The sequence below is a fragment of the Panthera tigris genome, chromosome A1 (genome assembly GCF_018350195.1).
Source record: "Panthera tigris isolate Pti1 chromosome A1, P.tigris_Pti1_mat1.1, whole genome shotgun sequence".
Taxonomy (NCBI): domain Eukaryota; kingdom Metazoa; phylum Chordata; class Mammalia; order Carnivora; family Felidae; genus Panthera; species Panthera tigris.
Window position 1 is genome coordinate 229,403,792 of NC_056660.1, and position 23,984 is coordinate 229,427,775.

Genomic DNA, 23,984 nt, shown 5'->3' on the forward strand with positions numbered 1-23,984 from the left:
ATCACCTTTCTTAAAATCTAGAACTCGAAAGGAAGTATGTTTGACGTTTTACCGCTGGGGTATTCATCAAAGTGAGGCGATCACATCTAAGGAGAACACGGGTTTGCTTGCTTTTTCCTTTGTGGGCTCTAATGCAGTTCAGTGAAATGCATTGTAGCGACAGCTTCACAGGGAAAAAACCTGTTTTAGTTTACGTGGCGACAGCTTCTGACTCTCTAAGGCAAAAGTTGTTCCCTGTGCTCTTGCAGATAAGGAGACAAGGAGGCATCCAGCTCCTGGTGGACCTGCTGGATCATCGGATGACGGAGGTCCACCGTAGTGCCTGTGGGGCCTTGAGAAACTTGGTGTATGGGAAGGCCAATGACGATAACAAAATTGCCCTGAAAAACTGCGGCGGCATCCCAGCACTGGTGAGGTTACTCCGCAAGACCACCGACCTGGAGATCCGGGAGCTGGTCACAGGTGAGCATCCTTGTTAACAGCACGCCTGCCTCTCAAGATGAAATCACCATCATCCAGCATGGCAGCAAAAGTGCTAACCAAGTATGGTGGAGCAGGGCCTCTCAGAGGGCTCACGCCGTGGGCAGGTCCCAGTACGCATGTGCGGAACAAGGGGCTCCATGGATCATCTAATTTCACACACATGGAGTAGCCAAATTAGAGCATTAGAATCCAGGAACCATTACCCTCCTAAAATCCTATGACCATATTTCAGTTCTGTCCCTTGATTTGGAAGTGGTTCAGCGTCTTACAATACCTATAGGTCATCATTAAAATGGCATTTAACAAAAATTGATGAAAGGACAAAATACGTGAGTGACCGTTAGGAAGGTGGATATTCTTGTTTATAACGTGGCTAGGAAGAGAGGTCTTCGTGTACTTAACAAGAGAGGTCTTAGTGTACTTAACGGTTATTTTCTTGAAAAAAAAAATGTATGCCTAGTCCAGGTTCCCAGGTGATAGGATTACATGTTAGGGAATTTTTCGAATGTGAACATGAGAGAAAGCCTTTCTGTGAACGTAGAACTTTGGAGCTTTGTAAAGTGGAGTTCACTAGCGTAGCGCCTCAGAGAGCCACGAGGATTTGAAGAGTGAGAACTTGTAAGCATTTAGCAGTACCTTTCTTGGAATACGTGTGAATGCAGTAAAATCCGTGTGAATGCCATCACTCTCATCCCTCACCTCCGAAATGTGCAGTTATACTTGTTGGAATGCTAACAACAGAAGGGGCCTCAAGATGGGATTTCGGATTACTCCTCTTGGTGACCCATATTGTTGGCGATATTCGGGTTTGGGTTCATCAAAGTTCCCCTGCAAGCGTTTGGCAAACGGATTGCAAAGTTGACTCAAGAAAGGGGTCTCTAATCCTCCGTGATGCTACTGATCTTCCTTCTGTCTTGATTCTAAAACTTCCTTGTAGCTATGCTCATGAGGTATATGTGATCTTGTTTATTTAAGAAAATACTTTACCCAAGCTGAGAGGCATCAATTTTGGCTCAATGTGAGGTCAAGACTCTCAGCCTCAGCGTATTTTCTTAAAGGTACACCCTTCAAGATTATTGTCACATTTCTTTTGCACTCTTAGCTAAATTAGAACTAGACCCCAGTTCCTTTTGTTTTGTTTTGTTTTCATTTCTCTAAGTGGAGAATTGTCCTCATGGAAGAATATCGTCATTAAGTTTACAGTGCTATTAAAATGATGTTTCACACCAAACTAATATGGGCCATTAAAGGTAAAACTATTATCATCAGATATTATGATGTGTAGGACCGTTTTGGGGTAAGTTAAATAATTGAAAATGTGCCTTGCCATTATGGTTATGAACCCCCATCCCTACTTTCATATTGAGAGAAAGGACTCAATACGTGTGATGGAAAACATCATGGCGCTTCTGGGCATGAAGGCCGTGCCAATGGGAGCACGAGGCCAACAGAACTAAAGCAGCACCTTGTGCTGTGCACATTATGCGTCCATTTCATGATTTCAAAATTTTACCGAAATTTGGATTTGCCCCAACACAAACCCTCTTTGGTGGCTTATCTCATTGCCAAGGAAATTCGGCCACATGCAAAAGGCTGAGGTGATTGATGGCTTAAACCAGAAAGAAAACGGCAGCATACCTCTGTCCCATGACATCGTCCACTGCAACATGCTCCTGCCTCTTCTGACATTGGAAGCCACTCCAAAACACTGCTTCTGACAGATGCCGGATGTCTCCCATTTTATGCATCTGGGCAACATGGAAAATTTCTATGTGAGCCTCGTGTGTAAACATCAGAGGCAGGTAACCTCTTCAGAATGTCAAGAAGTTTCCTTTCTTGGCAAAGCTTTGTACCCATTGTCATGTCACGACTCAGTGTTTCTTCATAAGCATGTGCTGGGGGCTGAAACTCAATTCCACTTCCCCTCCTGAAAGAAATGCTGTCTTCTGTCATGAGTCCATCCAAGCCACGGGGGCTGAACAGTTCCGGAAAGACAGTGCTTGCTACTTCAGTAGATACTTTCTGCCGTTCCGGAGTCACGGACTTATCATGCATGGCTGAACTTCATGCATGAGTTTTACTTTTCCCAAAGAAAAACATGTTGTTAAAACATTTTGATGGGTTGAAGCCCATGGCTTCTGAGGTTTCCCCGGTAGATACTCTTGAAAAACAATAAGCATCTTGGCAAAGCTACTGCTCCAGAAAGAGAAGTTAGAAGCAAGCATGTGCAAGAACATTCCAGCATGGAAGGAATTGCTGCTGCGGGCCAGTCTGTAATAACAAAGGCTTCTGAACCCCCATGCTGGCAGAAATCTGAGGGTGCCTGGAAACCGGCAAGGTTCTGCTGACTTCTGTTTAGACATAGCATCAGTGATGCAGATCCAGCGAGAGCTGATTCTACTGCCTGAACCAAAGTAAAAGGATTCAAATGAATATCCCTCAAAGAGCTTTAGAGGGTCATTTTCGTCTTCAGCACCATCCCAGCACTCATCTGCCAAGGTGAGCTATGAAAGCTTGGATTCCGTTGGCTCCTGGGGAACTTTGGGAATCCAGTATTTTAGTACAGCTAACTGATTTAACCTCGAGGACATCAAATCGTCCATTTTTCTTATCTTTCTCTTTCCACGCCTCCTCTGAGACTCTTGTCTCCCCGCAAGCCTGGCAAATGCTTTGCTACACTAAGCCCACGGTCTCCGTTCATCCTTATTGTTCATTTCTCAGGTGCTTTGGAATTTCTGCGGCCATCAGGCGTGTGCTAACCCTTGGACATCTGCACATGCGGGGCTGTGGCTGCACATGTGGCTTCAGCAGACCCACACCGGCACTGCCATGCTTACGACAAAGCCCACTGTGATGGTTGGAGGCTCTGTTGGGAACTCTCCCACCCATGTAATGCCGGCTGCTAGATATTGAAAGGGAAGTTTCTGACAAATGTGTCCACATTTTAGAAACTTAATTAGATGAGCACCAAGGCTCATGATGGCCCTGGAGGATGGAGTCATAAACGCTGCTCTTCACTGCTGCTGTCACATTGTCACAAGGACCCTCCTGTTTTTTCTAATATGAAATTTATTGTCAAATTGGTTTCCATACAATACCCAGTGCTCATCCCAACAGGTGCCCTCCTCAATGCCCATCACCCACCCTCCCCTCCTTCCACCCCCCATCAACCCTCAGATTGTTCTCAGTCTTTAAGAGTCTCTTACGGTTTGGCTCCCTCCCTCTCTAACGTTTTTTCTTCCTTCCCCTCCCCCCATGGTCTTCTGTTAACTTTCTCAGGATCCACATAAGAGTGAAACCATATGGTATCTGTCTTTCTCTGGATGACTTATTTCACTTAGCATCACACTCTCTAGTTCCATCCACGTTGCTACAAAAGGCCAGACTTCATTCTTTCTCATTGCCACATAGTATTCCATCGTGTATATAAACCACAATTTCTTTATCCGTTCGTCAGTTGATGGCCATTTAGGCTCTTTCCATAATTTGGCTATTGTTGAGAGTGCTGTTATAAACATTGGGGTACAAGTGCCCCTATGCATCAGCACTCCTGTATCCCTTGGGTAAATTCCTAGCAATGCTATTGCTGGGTCATAGGGTAGATCTATTTTTAATTTTTGAGGAACCTCCACACTGTTTTCCAGAGTGGCTGCACCAGTTTGCATTCCCACCAACAGTGCAAGAGGGTTCCCGTTTCTCCACATCCTTGCCAACATCTATAGTCTCCTGATTTGTTCCTTTTAGCCACTCTGACCGGCGTGAGGTGGTATCTCAGTGTGGTTTTGATTTGTGTTTCCCTGATGAGGAGTGACATTGAGCATCTTTTCGTGTGCCTGTTGGCCATCTGGATGTCTTCTTTAGAGAAATGTCTATTCATGTTTTCTGCCCATTTCTCCACTGGATTATTTGTTTTTCGGCTGTGGAGTTTCCTTAAAGTCTTTTTGGAATTAGGTTAGATGTGCATACATGAATTAATAAAATAGTGATTTAAGTAGTGAAGCAACTATGCCCTTTACTTCCGTTGTAATTCTTCAGCAGGCCTAATTCCGAGTCTAGCAAGGAGTAACAACATGGTACATGATGGAGCCCTGCCAGTACAAGGGAGCTTTTTCTCTTGCATTCCTCTCCCTGAATATTAGCAAATGCATGAAAACCAGTGCGTGTTAGAATACACTGGAAGGGTGAAGTTGCCTTTGAATTCCTCTTTAGATATTTACAAGCTGGGATGTTTTATAAACAAATATTGGAAAGAACAGTGTTGGTGATTTTTTTTAAAAAAATAATAAAGCATGTTTCTAAACGAGATTTTTAGATTAGATAGAGCCAAGCCCTATAACCAGAAGGATCTAGAGTGCCAAATTATAACCAATAAAAAACTAGAAGAAAGAAATGTTCTTGGAGAGCTTTAAATTATTTACTGAATATTCCTTGGCAAACTGTTTGAACAATAATAAAATGTTAAAATTGAGCTATTTACATGCATTCACATTGAACACATAGACATACATACTTTAAAAAAAAGCTGCCTGTTTGCACTGCGGTGTCTATCCACAGCAGAATATATTCTGCCTCTGCCTATTAGGCCTTGCAATAAATAATTTTCTTCCTATGCAATAATTGCTATGAGATGATCAGAATTGTATTTAAATCCAGTTGAAGCTATTATATGCTAGCAATTACTGGAAATATCCAAATAAACTTTGGTTACAAATTCTGCATGTCCTTTGGGCTTGACTAATATAATTTTTCTCTCTCCAAATATGGATATAATCAACCTAAATTTTGAAATGCCCAACTAAAGATTTCAGAATGCTTTACAAATCACGATAAGCCACTTTTTATTAAACCATAAAACCTAATAAATAACTTTTATTTCTGTTGAAAGCAAGTGTCCTGAAGAGTTCTGCTTCTCCAAGAGCTGTGTTTTCTTCCATCTTATGTTTCAGATACTCGAATAGTCTATCCTGACTTAACTAATGAAAGAGATAAGCCTCAGTTTATTTTACTGACTAGCATTAGGTCCGTTGATTTCAAGCCGCGTCGGTTAGAAGCTGAATTATGTACACCCCACCCCCAAATTCATACGTGGAAGCCCTAACCGGTAGCCCTTCAAAATGTGACTCAGATGTAATTAGTTAAATTAGGATACTAGATTAGGGTGGTTCCTTAATCTCATATAGCTGGTGTCCTTACGAAGAGAAGAAATTTGGACACGGACACACACAGGGAGGGGCCACGTGACCATAAAGGCAGAGATGGGGTAATGCTTTTGCGAGGCAAGGAGCGCCACACAGATGGCCCGAAAACACCAGAACCCAGGAGGGGGGCCCAGAGCAGATTCTCCTCACAGCCTCGGAAGGAACCAATGCCGGTGACATCTTCACCATTGACTTCCAGCCTCCAGAACTCTGACCATGTAAGTTTCGGTTGTTTAGTTCACTCGATCTGCGGTGGCAGCCCTAGGAATCTATTACAGACCCAGATCGAGGGAGTTTTTCATCTTTTCCCAGATGTGAGCAAACACATGTGTTGGCCCAGGAAAGAAGACAATGCAAATAAATGCAGAACCATGAGGGCGTAATAGTGTTGCCGGGTTTAAAATAAAGAAGACCCTGTTGGCCTCATTCCATAATGCATCTTTTTTTTAATGTTTATTTATTTTTGAGAGAGAGAGAGAGAGAGAGACAGAGAGAGAGGGAGACAGAGAATCCCAAGCAGGCTCTGCAGCTGTCAGTGCAGAGCCCGATGCGGGGCTTGAACCCATGAGCCATGAGATCATGACCTGAGCTGAAACCAAGAGTCAGTCACTTGACCGACTGAGTCGCCCAGGCACCCATAATGCATCTTTTTAAAGCAATTACTTGTGAAGGATCTGAAGTGGCAAAGATGATAATTTAATGCACTTTAGTATTTTTAATCAAAGTAATGGATCTATATGGTCAAAAAATGAAATTGCATAAAAATGCTTATAATGAAAACAAGAGTCCCCAGCTGCCTCATCTGTCCTCTGGTTTTGGACACTCGCAGCCTCTCAGAGGCTTTCAGCCTTAGCCTCTGCTTTGTCTTTTAGTTTTCTCCTGTTTATTCCATGTCTTTAAATAATATGCTTATTTCACTCTATGTAATTCAATGATCATAGTCTTTTCATACTGACTTTCTAGTATGGTGGAGAAGGATTTTTCACATTTTCACCACTCATGCCTTTTCCTTTCCCATTATTTTTGGTTCCTCAGTACATTCAGTCAGTAACTTCAAGGTTGAGCCTCTATTTCTTCTGTATAATAAAGACGTGGTCTCATCACCCATATTATAAGATAAAAATAATAGTACTCTTCTGTCCTCACCCTTCTTCACAATCTCTGTCGCCGTACTTGACTTTGACATTGTCAAGGTTGGATGTATTTGCAGTCTATTCTGTCACCATAGTCAGTCTTCCAGGTTTGTCTATAGCTTGATTCAAAAGTTGAAAGCCAGAGATTAGCCTTTGCATTATGACAGAAGAGCAGATCCATGTGGTACCCAGGCATCACATTTCTTTCCCAATGGGTCCAAAGTAATGATCCTTGTCAAAGGAGTACACTTCTGGCATCATATCTAACATCCTTCATCATCTATAATGCCCACCAACTTAACTTTGTCCGTGATTTCTATCATCATTAATTCCCTGGTTTTCCAGAGAGCTCATGAACAGAACCCTCTATTTTGAGGGCAGAATTAGATGACTGCTCTCTAGAACTGCTGTATTGCTCGCCAGGTTTGGAATGTCTGTCTCCTAGATCCCAGGCCCTCCTCTTTCTTGGTTTATTCTTTTATAACTTCCAAATATTAATTAATTAAGGTGCTTAGGTGATGAAATTCTGAAAATGTCGCTAAATCCTCATACATGATTGACATTCATTAGACATGGAGGGATAGAAATTATTTTTCTCAGGAATATCTTCTATGATACAATTTTATCCTTGAGACATAAAAGTCTGTGGTGATATATCTAGGTATTTGCCTTTTTAAAAATTCACTGATGTTAGACATTTTCAGTTTAAAGAGTCATGATCTACAGTGCCAGAAAACTATATTTTTATTTTTTTTAATGTATTCATTTTCTCTATCCTCTCTTTTTAGGATTATTGATAGTCAGATTTTGGACCTCTTGGACTTTTCCTCTCTCTTCTATTTGCTTACATAATTTGGAGCCCTTTTTCTTTTTATCATACATGGTGAGAGATCTCTTCAGTATCCCACATTACTCTCAACCTACCCATGAGGGAGTTTTTTGCAGGGATATACTGAGATACTATTAGTGGTATTAACAGTGTTCTTATTTCAATCTTAAGAACTCCCCTTTGTGTTTTTTATAACCTCTGTACTTACTCTATGAATGTAAACAATTCTGGAATTTTAATCAGGATATTATTTTGAACTAAGGTTTGTTTTCTGTTCATCATGAATCATCTGACTTTTCTCTGTTGTCATTTCTTTCTATTTGTTTATATGGGGGTCTTCTCATTGATTTTGCACACTTACTTTAAATGCATAGAGACCAGTTGTCTACCCATTTTTTTTTTTTGATGAAAGAAGATGTCACTTTAATAAAGGTTTATACACAGTGTAGTTTCAAGCAATTGAGGACACGGCTATTTCCATATGCTTCTACACATAAATTTATAAAACCATGTATTTTAAGGAAAGATGCTACCTGAATGACTGTTTATACACAGTGAACTTTCAAATTATGTAAATAGTCCAAGTGCCAATCAGCTGATGAACAGGTAAAGATTTGGTATACACACACACACACACACACACACACACAGACACACACACACACACACACACACACAATGGAATATTACTCAACCATAGAAAAACGATGAATTCTTTGTTCATTTTTTTTTTTTTGGAGTTGTGAAATTCAAAGCAAAGATCGTATTTATTTTTTCATTAGAGGGTTGGGAGTAAAAAAAATCACCAAGTTCAAAACACTAACAAAAGTTGTATTCAAGGAGGGTAGTCATGTCTGTTACAGACTTTGAAATAACGGATGAAGAAATATCCTTAAATTACCGCACTGAGAAGGAGAAAACTATAAGACATATTGGTTATTTCTCTTCATCATACTCTGTGGAAAAAATTCGGGTTAGAATCTGTTTGTTTCTGGTGGAGCTGTGTGAGAGGTTCATTTTCTTTGAAGTCGTCTGCAATATGATCCCCTTTTGCACTGTCAAGCTTGGCTACCTCAATTACCAGGCAGCCATTTTGAACTTGTGTTTTATTGGAACTTCAATACTTACCCCTGTGTTTGTGGGATGGCTTGCTGATGTCCGTCTAAGAAGAAACAAACTGGTATATGTTTGCTTATGTCTACATTTTCTAGGTGAGTGTCCTCTTCTGACTGGATTGTTTTGCAACTTAATTGAATAGCTTTTTGGTAGAGTTTTCACTTTCTATCATCCTTATCTTGCTGTTAGCCTAAAATGTGATAAATGAAGAGTATTGTTTCAATTTATACTATTCTTTGTATTATTTGAGGGATGCTAGTAAACATCTGTGCGTATGTGTGTGTGGATGTGTGGATGCTTTGATACCTATATCGTTGCACTGATTATCTTTTATAATAATTACCTCTTTACGTGTCTGTCTTCTGTGCTTCATTTTTTTAAATTTTTTTTTATTTTTTATTTTTTAATATATGAAATTTACTGTCAAATTGGTTTCCATACAACACCCAGTGCTCATCCCAAAAGGTGCCCTCCTCAATACCCATCACCGACCCTGCCCTCCCTCCCACCCCCCATCAACCCTCAGTTTGTTCTCAGTTTTTAACAGTCTCTTATGCTTTGGCTCTCTCCCACTCTAACCTCTTTTTTTTTTTTTCCTTCCCCTCCCCCATGGGTTTCTGTTACGTTTCTCAGGATCCACATAAGAGTGAAACCATATGGTATCTGTCTTTCTCTGTATGGCTTATTTCACTTAGCATCACACTCTCCAGTTCCATCCACGTTGCTACAAAGGGCCATATTTCATTTTTTCTCATTGCCACGTAGTATTCCATTGTGTATATAAACCACAATTTCTTTACCCATTCATCAGTTGATGGACATTTAGGCTCTTTCCATAATTTGGCTATTGTTGAGAGCGCTGCTATAAACATTGGGGTACAAGTGCCCCTGTGCATCAGTACTCCTGTATCCCTTGGATAAATTCCTAGCAGTGCTATTGCTGGGTCATAGGGTAGGTCTATTTTTAATTTTCTGAGGAACCTCCACACTGCTTTCCAGAGCGGCTGCACCAATTTGCATTCCCACCAACAGTGCAAGAGGGTTCCCGTTTCTCCACATCCTCTCCAGCATCTATAGTCTCCTGATTTCTTCATTTTGGCCACTCTGACTGGCGTGAGGTAATATCTGAGTGTGGTTTTGATTTGTATTTCCCTGATAAGGAGCGACGTTGAACATCTTTTCATGTGCCTGTTGGCCATCCGGATGTCTTCTTTAGAGAAGTGTCTATTCATGTTTTCTGCCCATTTCTTCACTGGGTTATTTGTTTTTCGGGTGTGGAGTTTGAGGAGCTCTTTATAGATTTTGGATACTAGCCCTTTGTCTGATATGTCATTTGCAAATATCTTTTCCCATTCCGTTGGTTGCCTCTTTGTTCATTTTTAAGACAGAAAGAGTAGAGAGTTTGAGCTCTGTGCTTACCCATGAAGCTTGTTAACTGTGAACTTGACTTCAGGTGAGCAGGTAAGCATAAGCTGTTGTGATGGGGAATCCTTCAAGGATCTTGATGAGGAGAGCTTTTCTCTAAGGCTCAGATATCCACACTAGCTTTTCCATTCTCCTCCTGTGCAGTCAATCTCTTTGGAGAATATTCTTCTGAGTTGTTTATTTGTCTGCCCTTTAGGGAGGGGCCAGCAATTTTCTGGCTGCCGGGTATTTTTTCCACCTGGGTAGGAGTGGACAGTGTGGGGGCGAGGTGTCCTCTGCACCCAGGCAGGAATGGATAATGAGAGGGTGGGCAGCTGCTTCCTTTGAAGCAGTCACCCTTGGGTACCCTCCCTTCTCATTTCTACATTCCCTGGGCCTGCCTTCTCTGAACATGAATCTTCCCTAGGTTCCACCAGGACAGGCAGTCACCACATTGGATCATTGGCATGGAGTCCCCTCTGTGTTCATCCTGGGCTGTGCTGGCTTCCATTGCAACTTCATCAGCCAACTCCCCTCCATCTGGTTTGCATCTTACAGAAACATGATAAAATGTCTCATCTGCTAGGTTACTCCTTCCATTCTCTTCTTTATTCCATTATGTCCCTATTGATAATCTCTTGCCTGCATGAATTCTGAACAGTTCCATAGATAAGACAAAGTGTAAATATTACTAAGTATTGTCTCTATTGCTGATAGAAGCCAACGTGGAAGCATTTCTTTAGGTCTGTTAGCCAAGAGGGTTTACTCTTGCAGCATAAGTCTAGGGTGTAACATTAACTAAATACCCTTCATGGAAAGAGACACTGGAATAGAGGGGAAGCATTTTCCTGACTAGCATCCTCCAATCTGTTTTTTTCTAATCCTATTGGCTGTGATCACCAAGAGGCATGGCTCATCTCTCCAAAGCAGGAGCTAAGCATTTTTCAAGGTAGCCTATCCTCTATCTTCCTGGGTTTTTTTGGTGATAACCTGGGACTCCTGGTGGGCATTTTATATATTATATTAAAAGGCACTGAAATGAATGAGGGTAGCACATCATTTAAATCAAATCCAGGGTCACTGTGTTCCCAAAGTGTAAAATTAAATCCCACACTTATTTCTTATCCCAAATAATGTCCACCATGTTGTCTAACATAGCATATCAGAGGTTCTTCCATAAGATTAAACAGCATCACAAAGATAAAAATGAATAGAGACGTTCCAATAATGAAATGCCAGCAATGCAGAGATGCTTCGAATTTTAATATAAACCCCTCCAAATATCAAATTCCCAAGGATAAATTAAAAATCAAAGTTTCAATCCACTTTTATGTTGGAGTCTAAAGACATTAAAGTTCAAAGGAATTAAAGCCTAAAAATCAATATCTCTTGCCATTGTGTGTTAAAGTTCAAAGTCTACAATTCTTAAGCTAACTAAAGTATAAAAATCATCCTCCCCAACCTTTCAATTCCTCGCAGCCTCTGCCAGAAGTCTTCACTGTCCCTCCATCCCTCTTTAGGTGGCTCAGAGCTACCTCACGCAGGAATTGTTGATATACTTTAAGGGCCTCAAAGATGCATTGTCCCAGTGTGAAATCCTACCCATGACTCTCCAGGGGTGTGAACGCTGGCCCATGATGCGTCATCTTTAGAAAAGGAGCCATGCTAAGCCCTGAGAGCAGTTATCCCAACACAGGTGTGTACCCCAACAGCAGCCCCAGACAAGGCCATGACAGGTACCCAGTGAAGTCTGTATCTGTTACATTTTGCTGCTACAACATATTTCCAGAAGTCTAGCCACTGAAAACAATGCAGTTTATTATCTTCCAGTTCTGGAGGTTAGAAGTCCAACATAAGTCTCACCGTGCTAAAATCAGGATGTCAACAGGGCTGTGTTCCTTTCTGGAAACTTTAGGGTAGGTTGTTGCCTTTTCTGGCTACTGGAGCTGCCCACATTCCTGGACTGGATACCCACTTCCCCTGTTGGCTGGAAACCCACTTCCCTTGTTGACTGGAGACCCACTTCCCCTGTTGACTGAGACCCACTTCCCCTGTTGACTAAATACCCACTTCCCCTGTTGGCTAGAGACCCACTTCCCCTGTTGGCTGGAGACCCACTTCCCTTGTTGACTGGAGACCCACTTCCCCTGTCGTCAGAGCCAGCAGCATCACATCTCTGAGAAGTCTTCTGTAGGCACATTTCCCTCTGACTGCCACCAGGAGTGAATCTCTAAGATAATCTGCCCATCTTAAATTAATCACATTTTCAATAAAAGGTAACATACTCAGAGCTTATGGGGATTAGGGCATGGAAATTTTTGGAGGACCATTATTCTGCCAACCACAGTATTTGAGGGAAGATGAGTAATTAGAGATCTTTTTGGATGTAGTCAGTCAGGAGAAGCCCGTCTGGTGGTGCCTGACTTCCAGGGTCCACCATCGGTGAGCTTAAATTGAATCAGGGGACAAAATCCAAGCAAAAGGTAGATTTTGGTGTCACGCATTTACTGGTTGAAGGGAAGATTAATCCTTCCATGAAATTGGAAACATTGCTGCCCTCTTGCAACATTTAGATATTGGCAGTGGAAGCCACCCCAACACTAGGCATCTCAGCTGTGATTTGACCGGAAAAGCATGAGCAGTGTAGGTGATACAGTAAAGGGATTTATTATCTGGGTGAGACTTGGTACAACGTAGGAGCTAGTGAAGACGTCTGAGGAGGGCTGTGTTTGGTGCTGAATGTGAAGTTGACGTGGGTCAGGAGGTAGAGATCAGGATGACAAGCTCGATATGAAGAAGGGAAGCTCAGGAAGACCAGCTGGCACCTGTGAGGGTAGAGAGGCACCCTCTTCTGCCTCCCGTTGGCTGAATATTGGCCTCATGAGGAAAACACAAAACCTGGCTCCTTTGGCCACGGCGTTCCACGCGTGCCTGCTGCAGGACATGGAGAGCTGAAGAAGGGGAAGTAGTGAGAACAGCAGCTTTGCCGCTGGCCGTGGCCCCACACCCAGAAGGCGAGGCCATGAAAGTGCACACAGGCCACGGCAAAGCTTGGTGCCCTGGGCCTACAGCCGTCAGAGTTCAGCACCTGCTGCTTCCCTGGCACCTGCCAGGTTGCCTGCAGATTTCTCCTGTGGACATCATTGCCCTGGAAACGAGGAGGAAAGGGAATTCTGGGAGGCATCGTTCCAGCTCAGCTAGGCTGACACAGCACAACCGCCCCCTCTCGCCCCCCACCGCCCCACGCCACACCGGGTCTTACTGAAGTGACTTCATTCCCTTCCTGCAGATCTGACACCTTTGATTTTTAATTTCCTCTTTGGAGGTTGGGTTTCTTGGCTGTGCAGTGCCACACAGAGTGTGATCACTGTGTGGCACACCTCCACTGCCACATGTCAGTCCTCTGCCACCAGGGCTATTTCCCCGAGCTGCCCTGTGGACCCCTGACATTGTCTATCCCTACAAAGCCTGCAGAGTCTCCCTCAACAGAAACTCGGGCATCCGGGGGCACCTCCGCTCTGTGCCTGCTTGTCCCTGTTCCAGGCCCCGGGATCCAGGCCTGCCGTCACCTCTTTCGGCTGCTCTCACTGGATGCCTCTCCTCCTCTGCTGCAGTTTCCAGGAAGGTTCAGTTAAGTTTCCATCTGTTGAACTTGCTTCTGCATTTGGACTCTCTTTTTAGCGTGTTAGGGACAGCAGTGTTGGCTGGAAATGAGTCCTGCCTTCCTCTACTTTTCCTTTGCTTTCAAACATGAAAGCATGGCTCTGGCAGCAGCGTGCCTTTCTAGCATTCCTCTAGATCCCAGAACAGGAATTGGCAAACCTTATCTGTAAAAGGCCAGATGATAACTATTTTAGCTCGTCGGCTATAACATCTCTGTTACAACTACTCAATTCTACCTATGTTGGGTGAAAACAGCTATAGACAGTACATAAAAAATCGGATGTAGCTATGTTTCAATAAAACTTTATGTATAAAGGCAAATAGCTAGCCCTCAGGCCATAGTTTATACAACCCTCTACTACACCCGCTTTTACCCTCTTTTCCACACCAAGCTCTGAACAAAATGAAGAAGGAAGCCACATTATCAAATCATTACTCTTAGAAGTCAGATTGGAAGCCAGGTTCTAGGCCTGTTTACCAAGCGGGGTTGCTAATAATGAAGGCCAGAATTAGGCAGACGTATCCACTATTGCACAGGCAGCAGTTGGGTCGGGGAAGCCTTCCTATTCCTCTGACAGCCCCCCGGGACATATCCTGCGGAGACTAGAGGAACCAGAGTTTCCTCTGGCCACTCATTCCCAGGAGGAGGAAGGACAGACAGAGCTGAGCCAAACGATGCATGCCGCTGATTGTTTGGACAAGTCCCTCCTCCTACCAGGGGAAGAGTGAGTGAGGGTCTGTGCTCCAGTAATTGTGCTCCATCCACAGGAAGGAAACAGCAGGCCTGAAGAATTCCGCAGCACTCCATCGAAGGGAAGAGGAGACAGGTGTTTGTGGTTGGTCTGCCACTCGCCCCCAACTCATTTCCTAATACGCTACATAGCTCACGCATTCTTTAGAGAGATGTCTGCTCTCGCCTCCTCTAAATTGTCATTTTCACCATATTAGGCTTATCTCTCTATAGCAGATAGCCCGATGATAACCAAATGGGAACAGCAAAACTTACAACCCTCCACACAGGACTAGTTCTGATTCCTAATTTCCTCCCCAGCCAGGCCACGTCTAACCGAGTTAGAAAATTCACACCATTACCTTCCTGCTCACCCCATTCTTAATTCTAGAGATTGAAGCCAGTCTGTAGGCTATGAGTCTAATTCATTCATTCGTTAGACACATGTTTGTTGAGCATGTACTGGGTGGCAGTGAGGCGTAGGTCCTCTGGATACAGGTGTTTGGTGAATACCCAGGTATGTTCTAGCCACAGGCCGTCCCTGGGGCATGGCCCTCTTCCTAATGGCCAAGATGGCGATGCTTGTGTTCAGGGAGCTAGGTGGAGGAAGGCAGAAATAAAAGGCATAGCTGGAGGGGGTCTTGGGTTTCCGTTCATTTACATGTAAAGAAGTAGAAAAAATCAAAACTTTGAGTGAGATTTTAATAGCCATTAACAGAACTGCTGTGGAATGTTGCAGACTTAAAATTCAGAGCCCTGCTCTCAGAGGGCTTGTGTTGTGGTGGACAAGACAGACAATAAACCTGTCATTTCAAGAAGCGCTATGATGAAAAATGGAGCAGGCTAAGGAGATTAGAAAGTAATGGAAATTTATTACTTAGAATGAAGCTTCGCTTCAAGAAATGAAAAGCTCCAAATGATGGTGTATGTTAGCTTTAGATGGAAGTGTTCCAGTGAGCAAGTCGTTTTGATAGAAAGTGTTTGTTAAGGAGTTCTAGTTTATGTTATGGTAAAATATAGACTTGTTGACTATAGAAATCAGTATTAGAACCCTTCTTTATTACATAAGCCACAGGGGAGGATACTGGTAGGTGTTTCCGGAGCTGAGATGTTACATTATTTCCTGTGTTTTACATTCTCATTGCTCCCCGATGTGCCTAACCTGAAAAGCCCGGTATTCTTTGCATTCTTATGTTTCAAGACAGAATAAACATTCCTGAACACCCGCCACTTACTAGTCATCATGCTGGGTGCCTTAAATATGCCCAGGGGTCCCCAGAGGACAGGCTTAAAGGAGCTTGCTCAATGTCCCAGCTGGCACGCAATACATTCCCTAACCCTCTGTTCCCGAAGCCTGTTCTCTTTATACTCTACCCATGATCTCCCAATTCCCCCAATCAAATGAAGATTTCTGGGCCCCAGATCTCTATGGTAATAGCCTGGGAATCCGTATTTTCACAAGACCCTCTGGCAGTTGTCATGATCGTGCACGTTTGAGGAACATCACTTTCTGCTCTCTCCAGGCCAGCAGTTACCACAGTGAGCAGCAGAGGGATGGGGGCGTGGGAGGCACAGGTATGTCTTGAGAGATGCCAAAACAATCTGTTGCAAGGAGTAATAACTCAATTATCCAAAGAAAATGCTCGGCCCGTTTCTCGTTTCTGCAAATTAGGATGAATTTGAAGTTACCTCTTATTTCAGTGTGCCTGCTCACGTGAGAGAGAAGAAAGTGAGGGCACTTCTAACAAAGGCAGCAGCGGTCCCCTGTGACAGTCCGTCCCCTAACTGACAGCCAGCGGTAGGGAAGCAGCTGTCACCGAGGGTGCTGTTGACCGGGACGGGGCTTGCAACTCCCACGGTCTCCGTTTCCCTACAGAACCCGTGAGGGTTTCGTTAGAACCTCTGCACACCCATCCGAGCGCACCGTTCGGCACGCTCTCGAGGTGCATGTTGGATGTCCCCAGACTGCGTGGGGTTGCCTTCATGGCTCACCCCTAGGATCGCCGGTGCCGATGGTATGAAACACACCTGTGCTTACCTACAATTACGTTCCAGAGCAATGCTGAGACGTTGTAAAGGTTCACGGGAAAGGATTGCCAAGGGCGTTTCGTTTTGTTTTGTTTATTTGCCCGGATGGAAATGTACAGCGTATTTTACTTGTTCGGTGTGACAATGCATAACTGATTTGTGGCTCTAGTTTGTGACTCACGAGTTACAAGTTAATTAGAAACACTTTTCCCTAATTATATTTGAGAGTTTGCTCTATTTGCTCTACAATTATCACAAAAATTACATTAACTAGTGTTAATGAACACAACGTCGAAATCCCCACCGGATCCTGGAGGAAAGGGGAGAATTAAAGAAGGTGCACATCTCCTGCCCAACACCTGGTTTCCTTTTCAACAGATGTTTTTATTTGTTATTCCCAATGAAATGTGCAAAATCAGCCTCCTTCCTGGTTGTCCCTCGGAGGATGAGACTCCACCTGGCAGGGGAGGAGCCACCGCTTTGTCTGCATGCGCCCAACCGTGTTCCCGTAGTGACTCACTCTCCCGGTGGGCTGCCCGTCAGGATGGGTGGCGTATTTGCCTTCACGGAAGCTGTGTGCCATCACCGCGGCACCCTCCCGAGGGACGGCCCCGAAGAAGAAGCTCTTTGGAATGATTTCCCAACTCGGGGACCTGCACCATAGAGCCTCGTAATCCCAGAGAAATAGGGAAGTTGTCCTCGGCAGCTGGCCTTCCTGTCCACCTTTCTTTCCTGCGTGTGCCAGGTTACGTCCGAGCCCCAAGGAGCTGTCGATCAAGTGTGAGAGAGGGTACATCCACGTGGATAACTGTTCTACAACGTAAGCACCGAGACAGGGCTGGAAAAGCTTCAGGGAAGAAAGGGAATTCTCACTCTAGGGGATCAGGAAAGGCTTAATGAAGAAATTAATGTTTGTCGTGGGTTTGAAAGATGGACGGGAGTTTGGTTTTCAGATAATGAGAGCAAGAGAAGAAAACACACCCAGTACTTACAGAAGGGCTCCTCCTTTCCCAAGAATAAATTCAATTGTGTCACTCCTGTGCGTGTGTGGGCATCCCACATGCCACCCCTTAGAGGGTAGGTGCCGTCTGGATATCTGCTGCGGCTACCTTCCTTGAATGCTGCCTGCTTCAGACAGTTCTGGTCTTCTGTCTCCATGCATATTTGCCTTTTAATCTAACACCCTCCAAGAAGCCAGGCGCCTCTTCTGGGGAAGGGGAGGAAGCAGTCGTGGGTGTCCCGCTTTATACTTCTTACATAACCTGAGACGCCTGGGTGGCTCAGCCAGTTAAGCCTCCAACTTGAGCTCGGGTCGTGATGTCGCGGTTTGTGGGTTCAAGCCCCGCAGTGGGCTCTGTGCTGACCGCTCAGAGCCTGGAGCCTGCTTCGGATTCTGTCTCCCTGACTCTGTCCGTACCCTACTCGAGCCCTGTCTCTCTCTCTGGCTCTCAAAACTAAATAAATCAATGAATACACGCTGAAACATGTTTAAAAAAATAATTCCCTATGTGACTTGAGTTGCCTCACACAATATTTCTAGAAGTGCTCCCGGGGTCACACGGTATTCATTCACCATAGTGAGCAAGAATTCATTTGGGGCACAAATGACAGCTGTCCGACTGAAAAGTTTGGAAATTTCTTGCAGACCCTTTGGAAGTGTAGAAACTCAGGCATAACGGTATTCAGCACCTCACGTGAAGCCGTCCCATAACAAACACATTTAGTACTTAAACTAAAGATACACATTAGGAAAAAGAGCCATTTGCTCTACACTCGGTGTGGCTTTCATGCATGTTGGATTTTTGGTTTTTTTGAGAAAATGGATTTTCATTCATCAACTCAACTCCATTGTCAAGTGGCGTACCTGGTCTGTTCACAAATAGAGTTTCTGAAGCCCATCTTTGTGGTTACTTCATTGAAAAATGAATACGTACTCTCATCTGCTTTCCAGATAGATTTCATAGTTAACCACATTTTACGTTCGTAAGTGTCAGCAGTAAGAAGGCTACTTCCATTCCTCACGTTTTATGTTAAAAGATTTGTTTTCAGATGAGGAGACGTTGTCTTCCGTGTTTTACTCTTCACTCAAAATTCTTTCCATCGAGAGTTAGCGAGAGGCAGGAATATGCTCAGAAGTCTAAGACTGAGAAATACGGATTCCAAAGCGGTCAGAAAACACTTTTATTAACAATAAGAAGCCTTAGATATTGGCTGTAGTGGTATTTGTTTTGTTTCAGTTTTGTTTGCCCTTTAAGTGATTTTATAGTCCAGGTGGAGCAGACGTTTAATATTTTGTTTTAGTTTTGTTAGTTTTTACTGATGTATAATTAACATGAAGTGTTCTATTAGTTTCAAGTGTACAACGTTTCTCAGCTTTACTTAGTGCTGCTCAGAATAAGTGTACTTTTGACCTCCTTCTCCTAGTTCATCCATCCCTCCCCCCCCCCCACCTCCCCTCTGATAACCATCAATTCTCTGTATTTAAGAGCCTGGGGTTCTGTCTCTTTCTTTGTTTTCTTAAATTCCGCATATGAGGGAAATCATCTTGTATTTGTCTTTCTCTGACATCTTTCTTTTTTTTTTTTTAATTTTTTTCAATGTCTATTTTTGAGAGACAGAGAAAGAGACAGAGCGTGAGCAGGGGAGGGGCAGAGAGAGAGGGAGACACAGAATCCAAAGCAGGCTCCAGGCTCTGAGCCATCAGCACAGAGCCTGATGTGGGACTTCAACTCACAGACCATGAGATCATGACCCAAGCCAAAGTCGGACGCCCAACCAACTGAGCGACCCAGGCACCCCTCTGACTTACTTCATTTAGCATTACGCCATCTGGGTCCGTCCATGTTGTTGCAAATGTCAAGGTTTCATTCTTTTTTATGACCAAGTAATATTCCATTTTGTGTATGTTGTATGTACACACTCACACACCTACACACCCACATACACAAACACACACATATCACGTCTTTACCCATCCACCCATGGATGGACACTTGGGTTGCTTCCATATCTTGGATATTGTAAATAATGATATAGTAAACATAGAAGTGTATATATCTTTTTGAATTAGGGTTTTTGTATTCTTTGGGTAAATTCCCAATAGTGGAATTATTGGATTGTGTGGTAATTCTGTTTTTAATTCTTTTTAAGAAACGTCCGTACTGTTTTCCATAGTGGCTGCACCAACTTGCATTCCCACAGACAGCACGTGAGGGTCCCTTTGTCTCCACATCCTTGCCAACACTTATTATTTCTTGTAGTTTTAATTCTAGCCATTTCGGTAGGTCTGAGCTAGTATCTCATTGTGGTTTTGATTTGCATTTCCCTGATGATGAGTGATGTTGAGCATCTTTTTACTGGTTGGCCATTTGTATATCTTCTTGGGAAAAAATGTCTATTCAAGTCTTCTGCACATTTTAAAAAATCAGATTGTTTTTTGGGCGTTGAGCTGTATAAGTTCTTTATATGTTTTGGATATTAACCTCTTATTGGATATGTCGTTGCACATATCTTCTCCCATTCAGTGAGTTTCCTTGCTGTCCTGTTGATGATTTCCATTGCTATGTGAAACCTTATATTTGGTGTAGTCCCAATAGTTTATTTTTGCTTTTGTTTCCTTTGCCTGAGGAGACATATCTAGAAAAGTGTTTCTATGGCCGATGTCCGAGAAATTACTACGTATGTTTTCTTCTAGGAGTTTTATGCTTTGATCACTACAGCTTTGTAGCATATCTTGAAATCTAGTATTGCAATACCTTTGGCTTCATTCTTCTTTCCTAAGATTGCCTTGCGATTCAGGATCTTTTGTGGTTTCATACAACTTTTAGGGTTATTTGTTCTAGTTCTGTGAAAACTGCTATTGGTACTTTGCTAAGGATTACATTAAATATGTAGATTGCTTGAGGGTAGTGTAGACATTTTAACAATATTGGTTCTTCAGTCCAGGAGCATGGAATATCTGCCCACTTGTTTGTGTCACCTTCAATTTTTTATAGTTGTTGGAGTACAGGCCTTCTACCTCTTTGGTTACATTTCTTCCAGGTATTTTATTCTTTTTGGTGCAACTGTAAACAGAATTATTTTCTTACTGTTCTCTTTCTGCTACTTTATTATTAGCGTGTAGAAATGCAACAGATTTCCGTGTATTGATTTTGTGCCCTGGGACCTTACTGAATTCATTTATCCATTCTACTAAGTAGTTTTTTGGTGGAGTCTTTAGGGTTTTCCATATATGGTATCATGTAGTCTGCAAATAGTGAAAGGTTTACTTCTTTACCAACTTGGATGCCTTTTTTCTCTTTTTCTTGTTTGATTGTTGCAGCTACGACTTCCAGTACTCTGTAGAATAAAACTGATGAGAGTGAACACCCTTGTCTTGTTCCTGATCCTGAGGGACAAGCTCTCAGTTCTTCACCATTGAGTGTGGTGTTCCTATATGTGGGGTTTTCATACATGTTCTTTATTATGCTGAGGTGTGCTCTCTCTAGGCCTACTTTATTGAGAGTTTTTATCATGAATGGATAGCATACTTTGTCAAATGCGTTTTCGGCCCCTATCGAGATGATACGTGGCTTTTGTCCTTTCTCTTATTGATGTGATGTATCACATTGATGGATTTGTGATTATTGACCCACCCTTGTGTCCCTGGAATAAATCACACTTGATCACGGTGAATGATTTTTATAATGTATTCTTAGATTCAGTTTGCTAATATTTTGTTGAGGATTTATGCATCTATCTTTTTAAGTGATTTCCTAGTCTGGATGGAGCAGGTGTCTAATTTTGTACGAGTTCCAAGCTCGCTCACAGCAATGAGAGAAAAGAGAGTTCAAAGAGAGAGAAGAAAACTAAATACATTTCCTTTTCTTTGGCAGTGGAGCCTCAACTTTGGGGTATCTTTCTCAGACAGAACGAGTGTAGAAGCTTTCCTTTTTGTTTCTGACCCTGGAGGCATTTTCCGATACATGTAACCACTTAGAATGCCCGATCACATGTACCTTTCATGAAGAACATTTATAGGCAGGACAGTGGTAAGTCACTTTACCTTCCATGGCGCTTTCAGTAGACTCCCTAATGTTTTGTTAAATTAGCAGGAAAGAGAAATTTGTATTTAACACACAGTTACAATGATAAGATGAACATGGGTCATTTAGGATTTTCAAGCAGTTTATCAATTTAATAATTTTCTGCAAAACTGCCCTTGCTATTAACTTAGCTATCGGAGTGTGCAAACACAGACGTGAAATTTTATTGTCATGTATAAACTTCACATTGAGCACAACTAAGTATTTATAACTTGAATCTAATGAAAATGGGATTGAAGAGAAAGAAATGATCATGTGACCCCAGGATGGGAACTCTCCCATAAGCAAGCAAGTCTGATTAACTTAGCCACACTAAAGGAAGGAAGGAAAGGAATTGCTCTCTCCAGTTAGCTGATGAACCTCCAAACACCAGGGTCTTATTAAAAGTCCTTTTACCTCCAGGGAGCCGTCTCACCATCTCTCGGTAGCTTTGCTAAATGTAACCCTATCTGGGTTGCTATGGAAACAGCTATATCTATGCAAATTACTTTTTAAAAAATCATTAGGCTGCAGAAAGTCCATCTGACATATGAAATTTGCAAGGACCCCAGCCCATAGCTTCTCTTGGCATTGTATCTCCGCTCTAACTGTCCCCAGGTTTCCTTTGCTGTGCCTGTTGTAAACAAATACTCCCAAATCCTTGAGAAAGATCTCTAACAGTAAGAGTTGAACAGTGGTAAGGTGAGGGCAGTGGCCTGCAGTCAGAATCTGGAGGGTTGTGGGCTGTGGAAGAATCGAGTTGCCTAGACACAGGTGAGGGAAGAGAAAGGTTGCAGGCAAATCTATTGAAATACCAACTGTCTCCCATTCATCTCTGTCCTCCGGTGTGGCGCTGGCACACACACGTGTGGGCATCCGTGTGCAGTGCAAGCGTGTGCACACGTTGACACACGCTGGTGTGCTTACGCACCCACGTCACGCAAGTAGCCCCTGCGTTTGTCACACATTTACATCCCTCTCACAGCCTGGCCGCTGCTCCGCCAGGCACAGACCCGCGTTGGAAAGACTGCGGTCCCCAGCTTCCCTTGTGTATCTGTTTCCTACACGATGCTTGGCTTGAACATCCTTGGGGCTCCCGGAGGGCTGTGCAGTTCCCCGCCCCTCCCCCCCCCCCGTTGCCGCTGCTCCCTGAGCGTGGCGTGTAGCACTCTGCCTGCTGTCACAGTGTCACCTGCTGCTCCCTGGGCAAAGTGGCCCCACATCTGCCCTGAGCCCCCAGGAGGCCAGAGCTAAGAGGCGGCGTGCGACCCAGACGTAGAAGCACGGCCCCGCTGCCCTTGGCTTTCCAGTTTGTTCTGGAATCCCTCAACAGAGCTTCCCATGCTCCAGGCACTACAAAAACAGCCTCCTTCATCTTTCCCTCTGTGCCTTCCTAGTCACTGGGCCGGGGACAAGTTCAAGTAATGGCTCTCGTTCTGGTCGTCGAGTCCTCACTCGCCATCACTGAACTCTGCTCATGGTGCCTGGTCTCCACTCAAACCAGTTCTCTCCTAGGAGGCTTCCCCGCCCTGCCTGTCAGTAGCTGCCGGGCTCACCCCACCTGCCCAGGCCCGTCCCAGTCCCCAACCTGCACAGAGCTTGAGTTCTTCTCCAGATCCTCCTGGGCCCGCCTACTGACTCTGCCCGCCCCAGGCCTCCAGGCTGCCTGGAGTGGTCAGTCCTGCCGGACCCCAGCCGTGAGCAAGAGGGATCAGCTCGGATTCGAGCTCGGATTCGGATTCCTGCTGCACAGGGATCCTTCATGGCAGTGGCCAGTTCACGCCGTCACACATCTCAGTACACATCGTGTGCACATCTCACTTTGGTTCCCCGAGGAGCCGACTCCCGTTTCCGTGTTTACTCCAGAGAAGGGGGACCAAGAGGGTCTCGCTCAGCTGAGCTCTTGGGACGGACAAGGGACCGGTGGGCGCCGCAGGAGTCAGCCCGCCTTCTTGCAGGCACCGCGGTGCAGACCCGACGATACAGAGGGCGCACAAGCATCATTTCTGCTTTCGGTATGTGAAGTTTGTAAGCGAGTTCTCAACCAATCACAGTTATCTCTTTTTCTCTGAATGCTTTAACAATTAACCTAGAATTCTACCTTCAAAGTAAATGTGTTCCATTTTGAGCCCATGCTTCCTACTTCCTTTGCTCGTTACAGAATTGGTGTCCCAGGCTCAGCCTTCCTTGCATGCAGGTCAGTGTTCTAAGTTTTCTCCTCAAAGAGCAGAGTCATGATTCCCAGCAAGTGAGAAGCATGTCATTGCCATTATCTCCACGTGGGGATGAGAAGGAAACATTAAAAGACTAACATCATAGGTCCCAAACCAAAAGTTC

General features: G+C 43.8%; 1 protein-coding gene across 4 annotated transcripts in view; it reads left to right on the forward strand.

Moving 5' to 3' along the window:
- The window catches only part of CTNND2 (catenin delta 2), a 931,760-nt gene that overhangs the window by 718,493 nt on the left and 189,283 nt on the right, over positions 1-23,984 (forward strand). For all 4 annotated transcript variants that reach the window (XM_042997513.1, XM_042997503.1, XM_042997520.1 and 1 more), the window contains one exon: positions 249-462. In XM_042997513.1, the coding sequence (XP_042853447.1) occupies positions 249-462 (214 nt within the window). The remainder of the gene's footprint in view (positions 1-248; positions 463-23,984) is intronic.